Source organism: Panulirus ornatus, chromosome 12 (assembly GCF_036320965.1).
Source record: "Panulirus ornatus isolate Po-2019 chromosome 12, ASM3632096v1, whole genome shotgun sequence".
Lineage (NCBI taxonomy): Eukaryota > Metazoa > Arthropoda > Malacostraca > Decapoda > Palinuridae > Panulirus > Panulirus ornatus.
The window spans coordinates 56,929,780-56,948,744 of NC_092235.1; the positions used below are offsets into that span (position 1 = coordinate 56,929,780).

The 18,965-nt window shown below is 40.2% G+C and overlaps 1 protein-coding gene across 3 annotated transcripts in view; it reads left to right on the top strand.

Annotated features, from left to right (window-relative positions):
• LOC139752080 (sortilin-related receptor-like) overlaps window positions 1–18,965 on the top strand; it is a 269,696-nt gene that overhangs the window by 44,787 nt on the left and 205,944 nt on the right. For all 3 annotated transcript variants that reach the window (XM_071667935.1, XM_071667934.1, XM_071667936.1), the window contains exons 7-10: window positions 7,124–7,275; window positions 10,418–10,634; window positions 15,318–15,503; window positions 15,616–15,765. In XM_071667935.1, the coding sequence (XP_071524036.1) occupies window positions 7,124–7,275; window positions 10,418–10,634; window positions 15,318–15,503; window positions 15,616–15,765 (705 nt within the window). The remainder of the gene's footprint in view (window positions 1–7,123; window positions 7,276–10,417; window positions 10,635–15,317; window positions 15,504–15,615; window positions 15,766–18,965) is intronic.

An 18,965-nucleotide genomic window follows, 5' to 3' on the forward strand; every position in this document is an offset into this window, starting at 1 on the left:
GAAGAGTAATGTGGCAGATGAAGGTATAATTAGTTTTCTTGGGGTATTCTGTGTTATTGATGGAAATAAGGAAGAGCTTTTGGAGTTGTGTGCTGAAAAAGGACTAGAGATTGGGATTACCTGGTTTAAAAAGAAGGATATACACAAGTATATATGTATTATAGGAGAGATGGTCAGTGGGCATTATTGGATTACATGTAGAGAATGAGTGAGGAAAGATGGACAAAGAGGATATGTGTCAGAGGTGGAGGGAACAAGAAGTGGGAGACCAAATTGGAGGTGGAAAGATGGAGTGAAAAAGATTTTGAGTGATCGGGGCCTGAACATGCAGGAGGGTGAAAGGTGTGCAAGGAATAGAGTGAATTGGAACGATGTGGTATATCAGGGTCGACGTGCTGTCAATGGATCGAACCATGCATGTGAAGTGTCTGGGGCAAACCATCGAAAGTTTTATGGGGCCTGGATGTGGAAAGGGAGCTGTGGTTTTGGTGCACTATACATGACAGCTAGAGACTGAGTGTGAACGAATGTGGCCTTTGTTGTCTTTTCCTAGCGCTACCTCGCGCACATGAGGGGGGAGGGGGTTGTTATTTCATGTGTGGCGGGGTGGCAATGGGAATGAATAAGGGCAGACAGTATGAATTATGTACATGTGTATATATGTATGTGTCTGTGTATATATATATATATATATATATATATATATTCCATTTTTGCTTTCCGGGATAATGTTCTCGACTTCCACACATTTTTCAAGGCTCCCAAAATTTTCGCCCCCTCCCCCACCCTATGATCCACTTCCGCTTCCATGGTTCCATCCGCTGACAGATCCACTCCCAGATATCTAAAACACTTCACTTCCTCCAGTTTTTCACCATTCAAACTCACCTCCCAATTGACTTGACCCTCAGCCCTACTGTACCTAATAACCTTGCTCTTATTCACATTTACTCTTAACTTTCTTCTTCCACACACTTTACCAAACTCCGTCACCAGCTTCTGCAGTTTCTCACATGAATCCGCCACCAGCGCTGTATCATCAGCGAACAACAACTGACTCACTTCCCAAGCTCTCTCATCCCCAACAGACTTCATACTTGCCCCTCTTTCCAAGACTCTTGCATTTACCTCCCTAACAACCCCATCCATAAACAAATTAAACAACCAACAATGTTGTATGGTTGCGAGGCGTGGGCTATGGATAGAGTTGTGCGCAGGAGGATGGATGTGCTGGAAATGAGATGTTTGAGGACAATGTGTGGTGTGAGGTGGTTTGATCGAGTAAGAAACGTAAGGGTAAGAGAGATGTGTGGAAATAAAAAGAGCGTGGTTGAGAGAGCAGAAGAGGGTGTTTTGAAATGGTTTGGGCACATGGAGAGAATGAGTGAGGAAAGATTGACCAAGAGGATATATGTGTCGGAGGTGGAGGGAACGAGGAGAAGAGGGAGACCAAATTGGAAGTGGAAAGATGGAGTGAAAAGGATTTTGTGTGATCGGGGCCTGAACATGCAGGAGGGTGAAAGGAGGGCAAGGAATAGAGTGAATTGGAGCGATGTGGTATACAGGGGTTGACGTGCTGTCAGTGGATTGAATTAAGGCATGTGAAGCGTCCGGGGTAAACCATGGAAAGCTGTGTAGGTATGTATATTTGCGTGTGTGGACGTGTGTATGTACATGTGTATGGGGGGGGGGGGGTTGGGCCATTTCTTTCGTCTGTTTCCTTGCGCTACCTCGCAAACGTGGGAGACAGCGACGAGGTATAAAAAAAAAAAAAAAAAAATATATATATATATTTTTCTTTCTTTCAAACTATTCGCCATTTCCCGCATTAGCGAGGTAGCGTTAAGAACAGAGGACTGGGCCTTTGAGGGAATACCCTCACCTGGCCCAATTCTCTGTTCCTTCTTTTGGAAAAGTAAAAAAAAAACCGAGAGGGGAGGATTTCCAGCCCCCCGCTCCCTCCCCTTTTAGTCGCCTTCTACGACACGCAGGGAATACGTGGGAAGTACTCTTAATCCCCTATCCCCAGGGATATATATATATATATATGTATATGTTGAGATATATAGGTATGTATATGTGCTTGTGTGGACATGGATGTATAGACATGTGTATGTGGGTGGGTTGGGCCATTCTTTCGTCTGTTTCCTTGCGCTACCTTGCTCACGCGGGAGACAGTGACAAATTATAATAAATAATATAAATATTGTACAAAGGCAAAGGGGATAAGAGTGAGTGCTCAAATTACAGAGGTATAAGTTTGTTGAGTATTCCTGGTAAATTATATGGGAGGGTATTGATTGAGACGGTGAAGGCATGTACAGAGCATCAGATTAGGGAAGAGCAGTGTGGTTTCAGAAGTGGTAGAGGATGTGTGGATCAGGTGTTTGCTTTGAAGAATGTATGTGAGAAATACTTAGAAAAGCAAATGGATTTGTATGTAGCATTTATGGATCTGGAGAAGGCATATGATAGAGTTGATAGAGGTGCTCTGTGGAAGGTATTAAGAATATATGGTGTGGGAGGCAAGTTGTTAGAAGCAGTGAAAAGTTTTTATCGAGGATGTAAGGCATGTGTACGTGTAGGAAGAGAGGAAAGTGATTGGTTCTCAGTGAATGTAGGTTTGCGGCAGGGGTGTGTGATGTCTCCATGGTTGTTTAATTTGTTTATGGATGGGGTTGTTAGGGAGGTAAATGCAAGAGTTTTGGAAAGAGGGGCAAGTATGAAGTCTGTTGTGGATGAGAGAGCTTGGGAAGTGAGTCAGTTGTTGTTCGCTGATGATACAGCGCTGGTGGCTGATTCATGTGAGAAACTGCAGAAGCTGGTGACTGAGTTTAGTAAAGTGTGTGAAAGAAGAAAGTTAAGAGTAAATGTGACTAAGAGCAAGGTTATTAGGTACAGTAGGGTTGAGGGTCAAGTCAATTGGGAGGTAAGTTTGAATGGAGCAAAACTGGAGGAAGTAAAGTGTTTTAGATATCTGGGAGTGGATCTGGCAGCGGATGGAACCATGGAAGCGGAAGTGGATCATAGGGTGGGGGAGGGGGCGAAAATCCTGGAAGCCTTGAAGAATGTGTGGAAGTCGAGAACATTATGTTGGAAAGCAAAAATGGGTATGTTTAAAGGAATAGTGGTTCCAACAATGTTGTATGGTTGCGAGGCGTGGGCTATGGATAGAGTTGTGCGCAGAAGGATGGATGTGCTGGAAATGAGATGTTTGAGGACAATGTGTGGTGTGAGGTGGTTTGATCGAGTTAGTAATGTAAGGGTAAGAGAGATGTGTGGAAATGAAAAGAGCGTGGTTGAGAGAGCAGAAGAGGGTGTTTTGAAATGGTTTGGGCACATGGAGAGAATGAGTGAGGAAAGATTGACCAAGAGGATATGTGTCGGAGGTGGAGGGAACGAGGAGAAGTGGGAGACCAAATTGGAGGTGGAAAGATGGAGTGAAAAAGATTTTGTGTGATCGGGGCCTGAACATGCAGGAGGGTGAAAGGCGGGCAAGGAATAGAGTGAATTGGATCGATGTGGTATACCGGGGTTGACGTGCTGTCAGTGGACTGAATCAGGGCATGTGAAGCGTCTGGGGTAAACCATGGAAAGCTGTGTAGGTATGTATATTTGCTTGTGTGGACGTATGTATATACATGTGTATGGGGGTGGGTTGGGCCATTTCTTTCGTCTGTTTCCTTGCGCTACCTTGCAAACGCGGGAGACAGCGACAAAGCCAAAAAAAAAAAAAAAAATATTAATTGATAGGCATGTGAAAGAGAGACTTTTAGATGTAAATATGCTGAGAGGGGCAGCTGGTGGGATGTCTGATCACTATCGTGTGGAGATGAGGTTGAAGATTTGTGAAGGTCTTTGGAAAAGAGGAAATGGTGTTGGGGAGAAGAGAGTGGTAAGTGTAAGTGAGCTTGGAAAGGGAACGTGTTAAGAAACACCAGGAGAGATTGAGTGTAGAAAGGCAAAAGGTTAAAGTAGATAAAATGTGGGGAGTGGGTGAGGAAAGTGAGGTATTTAGGGAAGCAGCAATGTCATGTGCAAGAGATGCATGTGGCATGTGAAAATTAGGAGATGGGCTGATTAGAAAGGGTAGTGAATGGTGGGATGAAGTAAAGTTGCTTGTGGAAGAGAAAAGAGAAGCATTTGGACCATACTTTAAGAGGAGTGAAAATGCTTGGGAGATGTATAATAGAAAGCAGCAGGTCAAGAGAAAGGTGCAGGGGTTGAAAAGGAGGGTAAATAAGTGTTGGGTTGAGAGAGCATTGTTAGATTTTAAGAGAGAATAAAAAGACTTTTGGAAGGAGGCAAATAATGTGTGAAAGATAGAACAAAAGGGAACATAGGTAAAGTGGGCAAAATTGGAAGTGATGACAGGTAGTGATGAAGTGAGGAGATGGATTCACCCTTGAGAGAAACAATCTTAACCATCTAAAAACTATGACAAGGCTATGATGTATTTGTATGGTCCATATTTCGCACCTAAGTTGTAGATGGATGAATGTGGTATGGTGCATGGAAAGTTGCTAGAGATGATTATCATCTTGAAAAGATGCCTCCAGGCAGTGTGAAATTTACCAAGACTCATTAAGTGTTGATTATCTGAGAAACATGGCTATAATGGAATGTAGTATATTTGATAACGGCCTTTAACTTGACAGTGATGAAGAGGACTCTGCATACTGATAGTGGGTGTAACAATGGAGCTGAAGTGAACCATAGGGTGGGTGAATGGACAAAGGTAACACAGCTTGCACAGCTGTCAGATGTGTCAGCTATAATCTCTCCTCCTTTTTCCTCTGTACTGCATTATGTTAGCACTGAGATGATTGTGTAATTTTTTTGGTATTTTCCTCTGCTTCACCATGTGAAGAGGGGACAAAGGACAACAGATTTTAATTTTTTTCTTGTCCATGTGGTGATAGGATTTCTGGATCTCTCCGTATGTGTAATGGTTGAACCTTAATGTGACACGTGCAGTTTTAAACTTTAGAGCATTTAGATTCACTCCTTTGTGATGTGTTGCAATCCTCCATTTTGATTTTCATCACTCTCCTTGTAGGTTGAGCCTTAATGTAGTATTTACTCACTCCTCATGGTTACATGATGTGCTGAAATTTGAGTTTTCTTTATTGTTATCTGACCCCACAAAATCTTGTTTGTTTACATTGTAGCAGAGTTGGGATCTGGTAGGGGAACAAAACACTGTATCCTCCTGCCATGGTTTTTGCATGACAGAGTTGCAGGGGACATTTGGCCTCTGTGCATGCCTCTAGTCCCAAAAGGAACCATTGATTCCTTCAGATGTGGATTGGCATATTCTGAGTGCCCAGCATATGTGGTTAAGAGTCTACCAGTCATTTGTATGGCATATGTGATTAGGACATAAAGGGTTGAGGATTTCTTTATATTTAACTTCTTTTCTTACTGTTTACTGTTGATACAGTATTTTTGCAATATTCAGTAGCCCTGCCTGTAACTGCCCTCAGCACTGTATTCTATTTTTACAAGGCCGCAGTTCCTCATTACACCAGAGTATATAATATGAAAACAGGACAAATTTTGTTTACTGTGCCTGGATATGATGTGTAGTATAAAGTATAACAGAAGAAAGTTTCATTTACTGAATCTAGATTTTTAATGTACCTGATCTGTTACAAAAGACATAAGTATCATTTTTTTTTTTTTTTTTTTTTTTTATACTTTGTCGCTGTCTCCCGCGTTTGCGAGGTAGCGCAAGGAAACAGACGAAAGAAATGGCCCCCCCCCCATACACATGTACATACACACGTCCACACACGCAAATATACATACCTACACAGCTTTCCATGGTTTACCCCAGACGCTTCACATGCCTTGATTCAATCCACTGACAGCACGTCAACCCCTGTATACCACATCGCTCCAATTCACTCTATTCCTTGCCCTCCTTTCACCCTCCTGCATGTTCAGGCCCCGATCACACAAAATCTTTTTCACTCCATCTTTCCACCTCCAATTTGGTCTCCCTCTTCTCCTCGTTCCCTCCACCTCCGACACATATATCCTCTTGGTCAATCTTTCCTCACTCATTCTCTCCATGTGCCCAAACCATTTCAAAACACCCTCTTCTGCTCTCTCAACCACGCTCTTTTTATTTCCACACATCTCTCTTACCCTTACGTTACTTACTCGATCAAACCACCTCACACCACACATTGTCCTCAAACATCTCATTTCCAGCACATCCATCCTCCTGCACACAACTCTATCCATAGCCCACGCCTCACAACCATACAACATTGTTGGAACCACTATTCCTTCAAACATACCCATTTTTGCTTTCCGAGATAATGTTCTCGACTTCCACACATTTTTCAAGGCTCCCAAAATTTTCGCCCCCTCCCCCACCCCCACTTCCGCTTCCATGGTTCCATCCGCTGACAGATCCACTCCCAGATATCTAAAACACTTCACTTCCTCCAGTTTTTCTGCATTCAAACTCACCTCCCAATTGACTTGACCCTCAACCCTACTGTACCTAATAACCTTGCTCTTATTCACATTTACTCTTAACTTTCTTCTTCCACACACTTTACCAAACTCAGTCACCAGCTTCTGCAGTTTCTCACATGAATCAGCCACCAGCGCTGTATCATCAGCGAACAACAACTGACTCACTTCCCAAGCTCTCTCATCCCCAACAGACTTCATACTTGCCCCTCTTTCCAGGACTCTTGCATTTACCTCCCTAACAACCCCATCCATAAACAATAAGTATCATACTTTTAAGTATCATCCATAAACAATAAGTATCATACTTTTTTAATTATTATACTTTGAAATTCACAGACCAAGGCCTGTGTAAGTGGAAATATTTCTATGATGCTGTTTCAAATCAATATACCTTATTACTTTTTAGAATAGTACTAACTAAAGCAGCTTTGGCATACTAGGAATACTTAAGAGAAAAGAGCTGTGGATATTGTCCTTTGATGTTTATTTTACCAGGTATATTGTGTACATTGTTTAAGAAGGCTTACCACTAAATGTTGTAAATGGATTGTATGTAAGATTTCTTGTAATTGTAATGCATGTATGCTTTTACTGGAGCCAGATATCATGATACAGTTTTTATTACTTTCAGGTGATGGTGTGTGTGGCTCATGATCAGTTCATGTCAAATTTATATGTATCATCAGTGCCAAGATCAGCCCATCACCAAGTGCGTTTTTCTCTCTCTCTTGAACGTATTTTGTACTACAACCCCTCCACAAACTGGGTTTCCTCATGGATAAGGTACAGTTTGAAGTTATTTATTTTCTTATTTGAATTGAAAGGTTCTTCTGAGCTGAGTGCAGTTAGATTTAAGATTGATATTAAGTAGAATGAGGTTAAGTAAAGGGAGGAGGGTCATTGTCTTAGAAAATGGATGAGAATATAAAGCTGAAAGTAGTAGGTTCTTGTAGGGTAATGAGCATCATTCATCTCTCTGAACGACTCTGCTAATGAGTTTTCATAAGCCTTCATACTAGTTTGCAAAGCTTTCAAAGTAGGTTGTGGACTGAGAGTTACAGATATCCCTTTAGACTTATTTTGCATGCAATCTACCAGGTATGTGATATGATGTATGCCCCATTTCCTTCTTACTTCATTACTGTCTGTTTCCACTATCGCATTTCCCCCTTCACTGATGTTCCCACTTGTTCTCGTTTTTCACATGCTAATAACTTCTTTCCAGAAAGTCTTTTTCTCCCTAAAGTTACCTGTACTTGTGCATCCAAACTCTCATTTGTTTTCTTTTTCAACCACTGCACCTTACTCTTAACCTCATGTTGCTTTCTCTTATATCTCCTCCCATCATTTGCACATCTTCCCTTTAAGTACTGCTTGTATTATTCTCGTTTTTCTTTCACTAGCAGCTTCACTTCTTCATTCCACCATTCACTACCCTTTCTAGTCTGGCCATCTCCCAGCTCACATATGCCACATGCATCTCTCATACATGCCATTATTGCCTTATGTGCTGATGATGTTTGTAAACACACTAGATGTACCTGTTGAACTGCTGTTTAAGATATTTCTTGAGAAAGGCAAAGTTCTAAGAGAATGAAGAAGGGACATTTTCAAACCTATCTTTATTAAAGGAAACCAGGAACAGGCAATGAACTACAGACCAATCTCACTGTTAATTGTAGTCCTTAAGGTAGGAAAGGAAAACTAAAAGGCAGATGGGTGCTTTGTACAGAGAAGAAATAACATAAGTGAAAGAGGGCACAGTTTAGGGAAAGAAGGTTGTGGATGATAAACCTCCTAGATTTCTATGAGAGGGTGAGCTCTGTCTTAGACAACTGGGAAGGCTGGATGGATTGAATCTGGATTGCCAGAAAGCATTTGAGAATATACCTCATGGGAGGCTGATTAAAGCTGGATCACCACACAAGATTAAAGAGTACACTCCTTCAGTGGATAGTGTATCTGGTTGGAAGGGAACAAGGTGTGCATTTCAGAGTAACCTTCTCAAAGTGGATTGAGGTCACCAATGGAATGCCATAAGTTTGTTTTAGGACCATTACTCTTCTTGATATCTGTGAATAACATACCAGATGGTATGAAGAGACTCACTTGAATATGTTCACACATGCAGAGATCAGGAGGAAAGTGAAAAGTGTGGAGGATTGCATTACCTTACAAGGGGACCACAATACACCTCAAGGTTCATCTGATACGTAGTTGATGAAGCTCAGCCAAGTAGATGAAAAATAATGAGACTAGTTCATAGTTATGAAAGACATCCTTGATGTGATTATCATCCAGCAGGAAACAAGCTACAGGACTTTGTGTGTAAGAAAAACTTGGTAGTGAGTTTTGTCCCTTATCTGTTGCCTGGTTTGCACCTTTAGGAGATTAATATTTAAGGAAACCACTTATCTGCTTGCAAATAATAGAATAGCAGTGAAGTTAATAGATAAGGGATTATTCAGCGTGCTGCTCACATCATAGATGAGGGTTATGGTAGAGTTTTATATAAGAAAATCTCTAGGAATCTGCTTGGATGTTTGTAACTGGGAAATACTTCTTTGCAAGTTGAACTGGTGGATCACTTCTCTTTGTTCATATATGTAAGATTTTGTAGATAGAGCCTTCTGAAATCAGAGGATGGATTAACAGTTAATGATGATGTAAATGGAAACTACTAACCATTTGTTGTGCATTTGTGCTTGAAAAGAACAATATATATATTTTTTTTCAGTTTATGAATGGGTGCTCAAAAAGTATAAGTGCAATCCTTTTTTTTTTTTCTTGTGAATTTAAGACTTAATCATTGTTAGTACAGAAAAAGCAGATTTTTTTTTACTGGATTTGCCATTCATAAGTATGCTCACAGAGTGATAGGTTTTTATTTTTATGCACAAAGAGCTATCACAGCCAATATACAGTCTTATAAAGTGAGAGATGGCCATTCCTAGTTTTGGAAAAACACCTTATTTACTGGATTATCCAATCCTAAGTACAGGCGACAGAGGTGTGACAGTGGGTAGTCTGGCTAGCGAGTTGTGAGAGAAAGAATGCAACCATCTACTGTGGTCATTTATGGGTTATAGAGGCCTCAAGGCACCTCATATGATTCATCTGTTGTTTGTGATGCTGATAGTCTAGAGTGCATGGGAAATTTAACTTGTGGTGGGAAATTACCTGCATAAACTGACACCTTGCTATGTAGAGGAGTAATTGATGCTCATATCCCTGAAAGGGTTAACCTTCAACTTGTTACTGCTAGTCCCATTCAGTTGAACACCATGGCAGGTTACAGATACAGTAGTATATTTTGCTCTTAAGCAGCTGAAGAAACATCCTTCTTAAATTACTTGTAGTGGAGATAAGGTGCAGCCACATATTGATCAAGAATCAAAAGATTGGGAAGATTCTAGATTACCCTTCTGTTTTAAATTTGTTAGAAAAGATTGGGAAGATTGTAGATTACCCTTCTGTTTTAAATGTGATAGACAAGATTGGGAAGATTCTAGATTACCCTTCTGTTTTAAATGTGTTAGATAGTATAAGTTATACAGTTACAGAGGAAATGAAATTTTTGAAAAATATGTGTTGTAAGGAAACAGTGCTTGTCAGTTAAAACTGTGCTGCAGTAGAAGGTAGAACATGATGTAGAAAGAACATGTAACAGCTGACTGGATGTGTATTTTAAGTTGAATCAACAAAATGTTGTGATAAATTGTCTTTAATTCATCTTTGTCATTTGTTTATTGGCTAATGAAGGATATTTAGATTACTGTTTGTGCCTATTGCTGTTACATGGTTTACCTCTGCAGTTGGATATTCAAATTACAGTGTATTGATTTGTATCTCTTGGTATTGAATTTTAAACCTCTTTAGGTAACCATGAGTTTACTGTTCTTAAGGGGTTACTGTTCCTTTTCAGTGAGGTGGCTGATGAGACTTTTGCTGACTTACATCCTGTTGAGGGTGTGCGAGGTGTGTTCATTGCCTCTCAGCTGATGGCTAACTTCACAGCAAGTTCTGGTAATCTTGGACTAGAACACTTAACGTCATACATCACATTTGATCAAGGGGCCCAGTGGAAGCCATTACAGCCACCAAGAGTAGATGTTGATGGCAATTTTATTGATTGTGAAAGGGTTCGTATACTTTTTAATTTAGATAATTATATCTTTAAGCTTTGGTTATGTTTATTGATAGAGAAATCATTATTGAATCTTAGAAAATTGACATAAAAACTGTTAATAAATCAATTGATATTGTACCACCTGTGTATACCACTCTACCTTATATGATAATCTTTTCTTGACAAGATTCACTTTCTATTTTTGAAGATGGACAAAAAGCTTTCAATAAATTGATTAGTATTGTAGTTCCTATATGTACAAATGTGCCATATATAATAATAATTTCTTTGGCAATAACATTCACAGACGTTTTCTGTTTTTCATTGCATATGCTAGTCCTGCTTCAGGGTTTACTTTAGTTAAACATATGAGCATGGTGATGTAAAACAACTGACATAGTTATATGTCTTGTCTTATAATCGTCATGGAATTATTGATAACCATTGGTGAGAAGATTTGTCTGTGGCAGGGGTGTAATATCACTATTGCTGTTTAATTTGTTGATGAATGAGGTGTTAAGTGCAAGAGTCATGGAGAGGAGGAAGTGTGCAGTTAATAGGGGGTGAGGGGGTATGGGAAGTGATTCAGTTGTTCTTTGCTGATGACACAGCACTGGTGGCAGATTCAAGTGAAAAACTGCAGAAGTTTGTGACTGAGTTTGGAAGAATGTGAGAAAAGGAATGTAAATTAAAGGAAGGTTATTAGGCTTAGTAAAGCAGAGGAGTAGATTGGTTGTGAAGTAAGTTTGAATGGAGAAAACTTGGAGGAAGTGAAGTGTTTTAGATTCCTGGGAGCATATGTGGCAGCAAGTGAAACCATTGAAGCAGAAGCGAGTCATTGGGTAGATGAGTGGGCAAATGTTTCGGGAGCATTGAAGAATTTTTGAAAGAGAGGTCATTATCTGGTTTGGCAAAAATAGGTATGTTTGAAGGTATAACAGTCCCATTGATGTAATATGGATGAGAGGCATGTGCTGTAGATGAGGATGTGAGGAGAATGGTGAATGTGTTGGTGTGAGGTGTTTTGATCGAGTTAGAGAGAGGTTTGGTAATAAAGAGTGTGTGGTCGTGAGAACTGAAGAGGGTGTGCTGAACTGGTTTGGCCATAAGGAGAGAATGAGTGTGGAGAGGTTGACAAAGAGTATAAGTTAGTCAGAAGTGGAGGGGATGAGGAGAAGAGGGAGACCAAAATGGAGATGGAAGGATGGAGAGAAAAAGCTTTTGAGTGCTCAAGGCCTGAACATGCAGGAGCATGAAAGATGTGCATGGGATAGAGTGAATTGGAACGAAGTGTTATACAGAGGTCAATGGGCTGTCAATGGATAGGTTGATCATGGTTAGCAGGCATTATTGGATTACATCTTAATTGTAAGGTGTGTAAAAGAAAGACTTTTGGATATAAATATACTGAAATGGGCAGCTGTTGGGATGTCTGGAGGTGAGGGCAAAGATTTTTGGGTTTTTGGAAAAGAGGAAACAATGTCAGTGAGAAGAGAGTGATGAGAGTAAGTGAGCTTGGAAAAGACTTGTGTGAAGAAATACCAGGAGAGATTGAGTGTATAATGGCTAAAGTTGTGCATAAATTAAGCAAGAGGAGTGAATGAGGAATGGGACCATGGTAGCCCATAAATCCATATTGATTACCAAGTCATTGTTTGAGGACTTAAACCATAATTGTAACCGGACAGTCCCTTTGGCCAGTGATATATTGTACTAGTTGGAAATCTGACCTTGAGTTTATTTTTTTATATGGAAAAGGCATCTTTATATGATGATAACCTCCTTGATTAGAGTCTGGAATACAGCTTTTTTTTCCCGACAAAAATAGTCATGAAGAAGCACCTTAGCACAATGTGTGCAGAATCATCACATTATGTGTGATGTATGGAAATGTATTAAAAAAGGCACCAACTGAAAATATATGAATGCCATGCAAAGAAACTAGAATAATTCCTCAGTGCACTGCTAGGAGACCAAAGAAATCTATGTTGTAATTACAGGAACATTCGAAAGTAGACTAGACTGAGATAAAGAAAAAGCAAATAAGCATAGAATGAAACAAGCAAGATATTTGCAGAGTGGAGGAATTTAGTTTCATAAAAACAGTGATATCTAACAAACAAATTGTGTGTTGAGCACCATATGCTGGCCCTGCCATAATAGAAGCAGTGAAAAGTTTTTATCGAGGATGTAAGGCATGTGTACGTGTAGGAAGAGAGGAAAGTGATTGGTTCTCAGTGAATGTAGGTTTGCGGCAGGGGTGTGTGATGTCTCCATGGTTGTTTAATTTGTTTATGGATGGGGTTGTTAGGGAGGTAAATGCAAGAGTTTTGGAAAGAGGGGCAAGTATGAAGTCTGTTGGGGATGAGAGAGCTTGGGAAGTGAGTCAGTTGTTGTTCGCTGATGATACAGCGCTGGTGGCTGATTCATGTGAGAAACTGCAGAAGCTGGTGACTGAGTTTGGTAAAGTGTGTGGAAGAAGAAAGTTAAGAGCAAATGTGAATAAGAGCAAGGTTAGGTACAGTAGGGTTGAGGGTCAAGTCAATTGGGAGGTGAGTTTGAATGGAGAAAAACTGGAGGAAGTGAAGTGTTTTAGATATCTGGGAGTGGATCTGGCAGCGGATGGAACCATGGAAGCGGAAGTGGATCATAGGGTGGGGGAGGGGGCGAAAATCCTGGAAGCCTTGAAGAATGTGTGGAAGTCGAGAACATTATGTTGGAAAGCAAAAATGGGTATGTTTAAAGGAATAGTGGTTCCAACAATGTTGTATGGTTGCGAGGCGTGGGCTATGGATAGAGTTGTGCGCAGGAGGATGGATGTGCTGGAAATGAGATGTTTGAGGACAATGTGTGGTGTGAGGTGGTTTGATCGAGTGAGTAACGTAAGGGTGAGAGAGATGTGTGGAAATAAAAAGAGCGTGGTTGAGAGAGCAGAAGAGGGTGTTTTGAAGTGGTTTGGGCACATGGAGAGAATGAGTGAGGAAAGATTGACCAAGAGGATATATGTGTTGGAGGTGGAGGGAACGAGGAGAAGAGGGAGACCAAATTGGAGGTGGAAAGATGGAGTGAAAAAGATTTTGTGTGATCGGGGCCTGAACATGCAGGAGGGTGAAAGGAGGGCAAGGAATAGAGTGAATTGGAGCGATGTGGTATACCGGGGTTGATGTGCTGTCAGTGGATTGAATCAAGGCATGTGAAGCGTCTTGGGTAAACCATGGAAAGCTGTGTAGGTATGTATATTTGTGTGTGTGGACGTATGTATATACATGTGTATGGGGGGGGGTTGGGCCATTTCTTTCGTCTGTTTCCTTGCGCTACCTCGCAAACGCGGGAGACAGCGACAAAGTATAATAAAAAAAAATAACTTATAGATAGGTAGGTAATTTTTTACTGATGTATGAATTTCTTACAACTTTTCATTTGACTTCTTTTTAACCTTTATAGAGAGGGCATTATCCAGAAAGTTGTATTATGTTGTGCAAAAGAAAATTGAAATTGTTTTTCTGTTATGAAGTATTAGATTTGCTTTAATGAATGACAAAATTCATTTAAAGTTTTATTAATTTTTTTGTTGGTTTGGCTCACTTCTTAGTGAGGGATTGTGGGGTGTGTAGATGATGTGTCTGACAGCTCCCAGTTAAGATTAGGGATGAGGAGATCTTCTCTCTTTCGTTTTGAAGTTGTTTTCACACTGTACTCTTATGTAACACATAGCCATAGTATTGGTGGTGAAAAGTTTAAATTTATTCAGAAATATTTCTCTTCACATGAAAGATAAGCATCAACGGATATGGCAAGTATGTTTGAGGAAGATATGGGTGGTTTTATTTTTTCGTTTTCTTGATCTTAATTCACACTCTGCTGTTGTTTCATTCACAGATACAATATTGTTGGTGAATAAGAGGAAAATGTATGTCTTTCTATCTATATATCTGTATCTCTGACTCCCGTTGCCTTTGGGAATCCCCTCAAGGGGGTGGCCACGGCAAAATATTCTCCATAACTCATGAACTCCTGTGCCACATCTTACCCTTTAGTGCTACCCTTAACAGGGTACTGGAAGAAGGTAAATCTAGTTCAGTGTAATAATTGGAAATATTTCACTAGTTTGCACTCAGAATGTGTGACGAGTGAGTAGTTGGCTCATGTGGGGAGGATATGTGGGGTGATTTTCTTTGGAAATATTTTAGCTCTTTACCTGCTTTCTATCTCTCCAAACTCCCCCATCACCCCTTTTTTCCATAAAGAGTAAATGCTTTTGTCATGTAATTTCATTCACAAATTTGTGGCCAGTGAAACCTCTTGTTCAGGTTACCCTCCCAACATAAATTTTGTCTTTTATTTCTTTACATTTCTAATCTAATTCACTTTTCTCACAGACTGATATGTGTTGCGAGTGTTTTCAGTAATTTATTAGAACATCTGATGATTTGTATGTTTTTTTGGGGCACTGTCTAAACATGGCCAGCAGGTCATTCGCAATGCACTTATAATGCATTTGTATAAGTAGTGAGGATAGCAATATTTCTACTTGTATAAGTCTGGTGACAGAAGAGGCTAACTTGATGCTGGCTACCAGTTTCTAAGAGGACATCAGTTGATGTTGGCCACCATTTATTTGATGCTAATTTGTATTCATTTATTTTTCAAGATCATTTTCAAAGTGAATTATGTGTTTGTGTACCTTCTATTCCAGGCTAATGGCTGTTCATTGCATGTGAGCCAAGAATTGAGTCACCTCTACCCAGCTGCTCATACTATGCCCATACTAAGTAAGAAGAGTGCTCCAGGTCTCATCCTTGCAACAGGCACAATTGGAAATTCTCTTAAGGGTCACACTTCTCTCTATTTATCTGCTGATGCTGGGATAAACTGGTACCAGGTAGTTTTTTTTATTAAGATTTTTCAGTATTGATGATAATTTTGTGAAAATGAAAATGATCATTTGATTTTTTCATAGGACATTGTACTAACCTATTTATACCTGTGAACAGGTACTAAGGGGCAACTACCTTTATACATTTGGTGATCATGGAGGAATTATTGTGGGTGTACAGCTATATCATGCACAGAATGAGACAGCTGAGATCCAGTATTCAACAGATGAAGGAAGGACATGGAAAGCTTATACATTTTACTCAGAGGTGAGAATTGTTAGTCTTTCCTCTATCACTGTTGGGTACTTTAGCAGTTTTGTTTGAACATAGAAATGCTAACATTTGTAAAGTCAAGGGAAAAGACTTTTGTCACTGATTTTTATATACTCTCTGCCAAACAAGTGGGAGATATTTCTTTGCACCTGTTCATCTGTGTTTGTATTTCTGTGTGTAGCCTGATTAAGGGTATATAGCATGAGTAATGAGCTCATCTTAAGATTATGGTTTTAATGAACTGAAACTATGTAGAACTGTTTCTTACATATTGGCAAGAGACTCTTCGTAACTGGTGAATTCCTGTGCCACTTCTTAACCCTTAGTATCTCACCCTCAACAGGTCACTGGCAGAGGGCAACTCTAGTGCAGTGTTTCTAGAGGGTTCCTACTGACTGATTTTACTTAATGTGTCTACCTGTTTTTCTTACCTCATTTACCAACCTACTGTTTCTGCTTCTCTCCTGCCTAAAGTTCCTGCCTTCTGTATCTAACTAAATGTTTCTACCAAGGGGGCAAAGGTTTTGGGAGTGCTGAAGAATGTGTGGGAACTGAGACCATTATCTGAGAGGGCAAACATGGTTATGTTTGATGGTATAGTGGTCCTAACAATATTAGATAGATGCAATGCATGGGTTATAGATAAGGCTGTGCAGATGAGGGTGGATGTTTTGGAAATTAATTATTTGAAGACAATATGTGTTGTGAGGTGGTATGATCAATTAGATAATGAAATGGTAAGAAAGAAATGCAATAATAAGGAGAGTTATTTAGAGAGCTGACCAGAGTGTGCTAAACTGGTTTGGACATGTGAAGAGAATAAGAGAGGAGAGTGTATGTGTCATAATTGAAGGGAACAAGGAGAAAGAAACCAAATTGGAGATGGAAGGATGGAATGAAAAAGATTCTGAGTGATTGGTGTCTGAAAATGCAGGAGGGTGAAAGGCATGCACAGGATAAGTGAATTGGAACAATGTTTTATGCTGGAGTCACTGTGCTATTAAGAGACTGAACGAGGGCACGTGAAGTGCATGGGGTAAACCATGGAAAGGTTTGTTGGGGCTGGTTGTAGATATGGAGCTGTGGTTTTGGTGCATTATACATGACAGCTAGAGAATGGAGGTGAGTGGATATGGCTTTTCTTAGCCTGTTGTTGGTGCTTCCTCACCAACATATGACATTACGATCATGTATGAAAAAAGGATAATGATTATCTGCCTAGTTCTTGGTAATCTTCTGAATGTGCATGAGGATATACTACATATATTAGAGTATGACTCAAAAGAAACCATTTGTTGCTAAGGTTTAAGTTTTTTAAAGTTCTATCTCTTAAAAGCTTTTCAAACTTAGCCAATTAAAGTTTCTCTCTTTTCATGTGAGTGTATTTCCAGGTGCTTGCTTATAAAGCAATGTTTGGATAAAAATTTAGGTTTGAAGAATAGAAAACACGTCTTTCTTTTGCAAGCAGAGCCCAGCAAGTATCCTTATAATTAACCCATCCTTTCATACCCCTTGAGCCCCGAACAATAAAATGCCTGAGGCACAGATGCATTGGTTAGCGAGTGACTATGTTTGGCAAGTTTCTCCTTGCCACATTACCACTCTCACATGGTGTGGTAGAGTTGAGTGGGTTACTCTGTTGTAGTTGGGTCTTTGTGGATGGACATCAACTGGCCTCTGATATAATGGTGTTCAAGGCAGGTGAATCCTCATGGATATATCAAATTTTGGTTTGTAAAATGATTGTTTAACCCCTACCAAGCAAGTGCTCTCTCTAATGGTCTTAGTTTATCATTTTCCAGAATGCTTATATGGATAGACAAAAAGTGTGTGGTTTGTGATTGATTAATGTTCTGTTGCTATAAATGGGTTAGTGTTAGGGAGTTTCTTTTTTGCACTTCATATGATTTGGTCCTTATATTACTAAGATAAGCCATACACCTTTTTTTTCATTACTTTTATTGATACAGCAAATTTTTTTTCTTTTTTTTTTTTTTTTGCTTTGTCGCTGTCTCCCGCATTTGCGAAGTAGCGCAAGGAAACAGACGAAAGAAATGGCCCAACCCACCCCCATACACATGTATATACATACGTCCACACATGCAAATATACATACCTACACAGCTTTCCATGGTTTACCCCAGACACTTCACATGCCCTGATTCAGTCCATTGACAGCATGTCAACCCCGATATACCACATCAATCCAATTCACTCTATTCCTTGCCCTCCTTTCACCCTACTGCATGTTCAGGCCCCGATCACACAAAATCTTTTTCACTCCATCTTTCCACCTCCAATTTGGTCTCCCACTTCTCGTTCCCTCCACCTCCGACACATATATCCTCTTGGTCAATCTTTCCTTACTCATTCTCTCCATGTGCCCAAACCATTTCAAAACACCCTCTTCTGCTCTCTCAACCATGCTCTTTTTATTTCCACACATCTCTCTTACCCTTACGTTACTTACTCGATCAAACCACCTAACACCACACATTGTCCTCAAACATCTCATTTCCAGCACATCCATCCTCATGCGCACAACTCTATCCATAGCCCACGCCTCGCAACCATACAACATTGTTGGAACCACTATTCCTTCAAACATACCCATTTTTGCTTTCCGAGATAATGTTCTCGACTTCCACACATTCTTCAAGGCTCCCAGGATTTCCCCCCCCTCCCCCACCCTATGATCCACTTCCGCTTCCATGGTTCCATCCGCTGCCAGATCCACTCCCAGATATCTAAAACACTTTACTTCCTCCAGTTTTTCTCCATTCAAACTTACCTCCCAATTGACTTGACCCTCAACCCTACTGTACCTAATAACCTTACTCTTATTCACATTTACTCTTAACCTTCTTCTTTCACACACTTTACCGAACTCAGTCACCAGCTTCTGCAGTTTCTCACATGAATCAGCCACCAGCGCTGTATCATCAGCGAACAACAACTGACTCACTTCCCAAGCTCTCTCATCCCCAACAGACTTCATACTTGCCCCTCTTTCCAAAACTCTTGCATTCACCTCCCTAACAACCCCATCCATAAACAAATTAAACAACCATGGAGACATCACACACCCCTGCCGCAAACCTACATTCACTGAGAACCAACCACTTTCCTCTCTTCCTACACGTACACATGCCTTACATCCTCGATAAAAACTTTTCACTGCTTCTAACAACTTT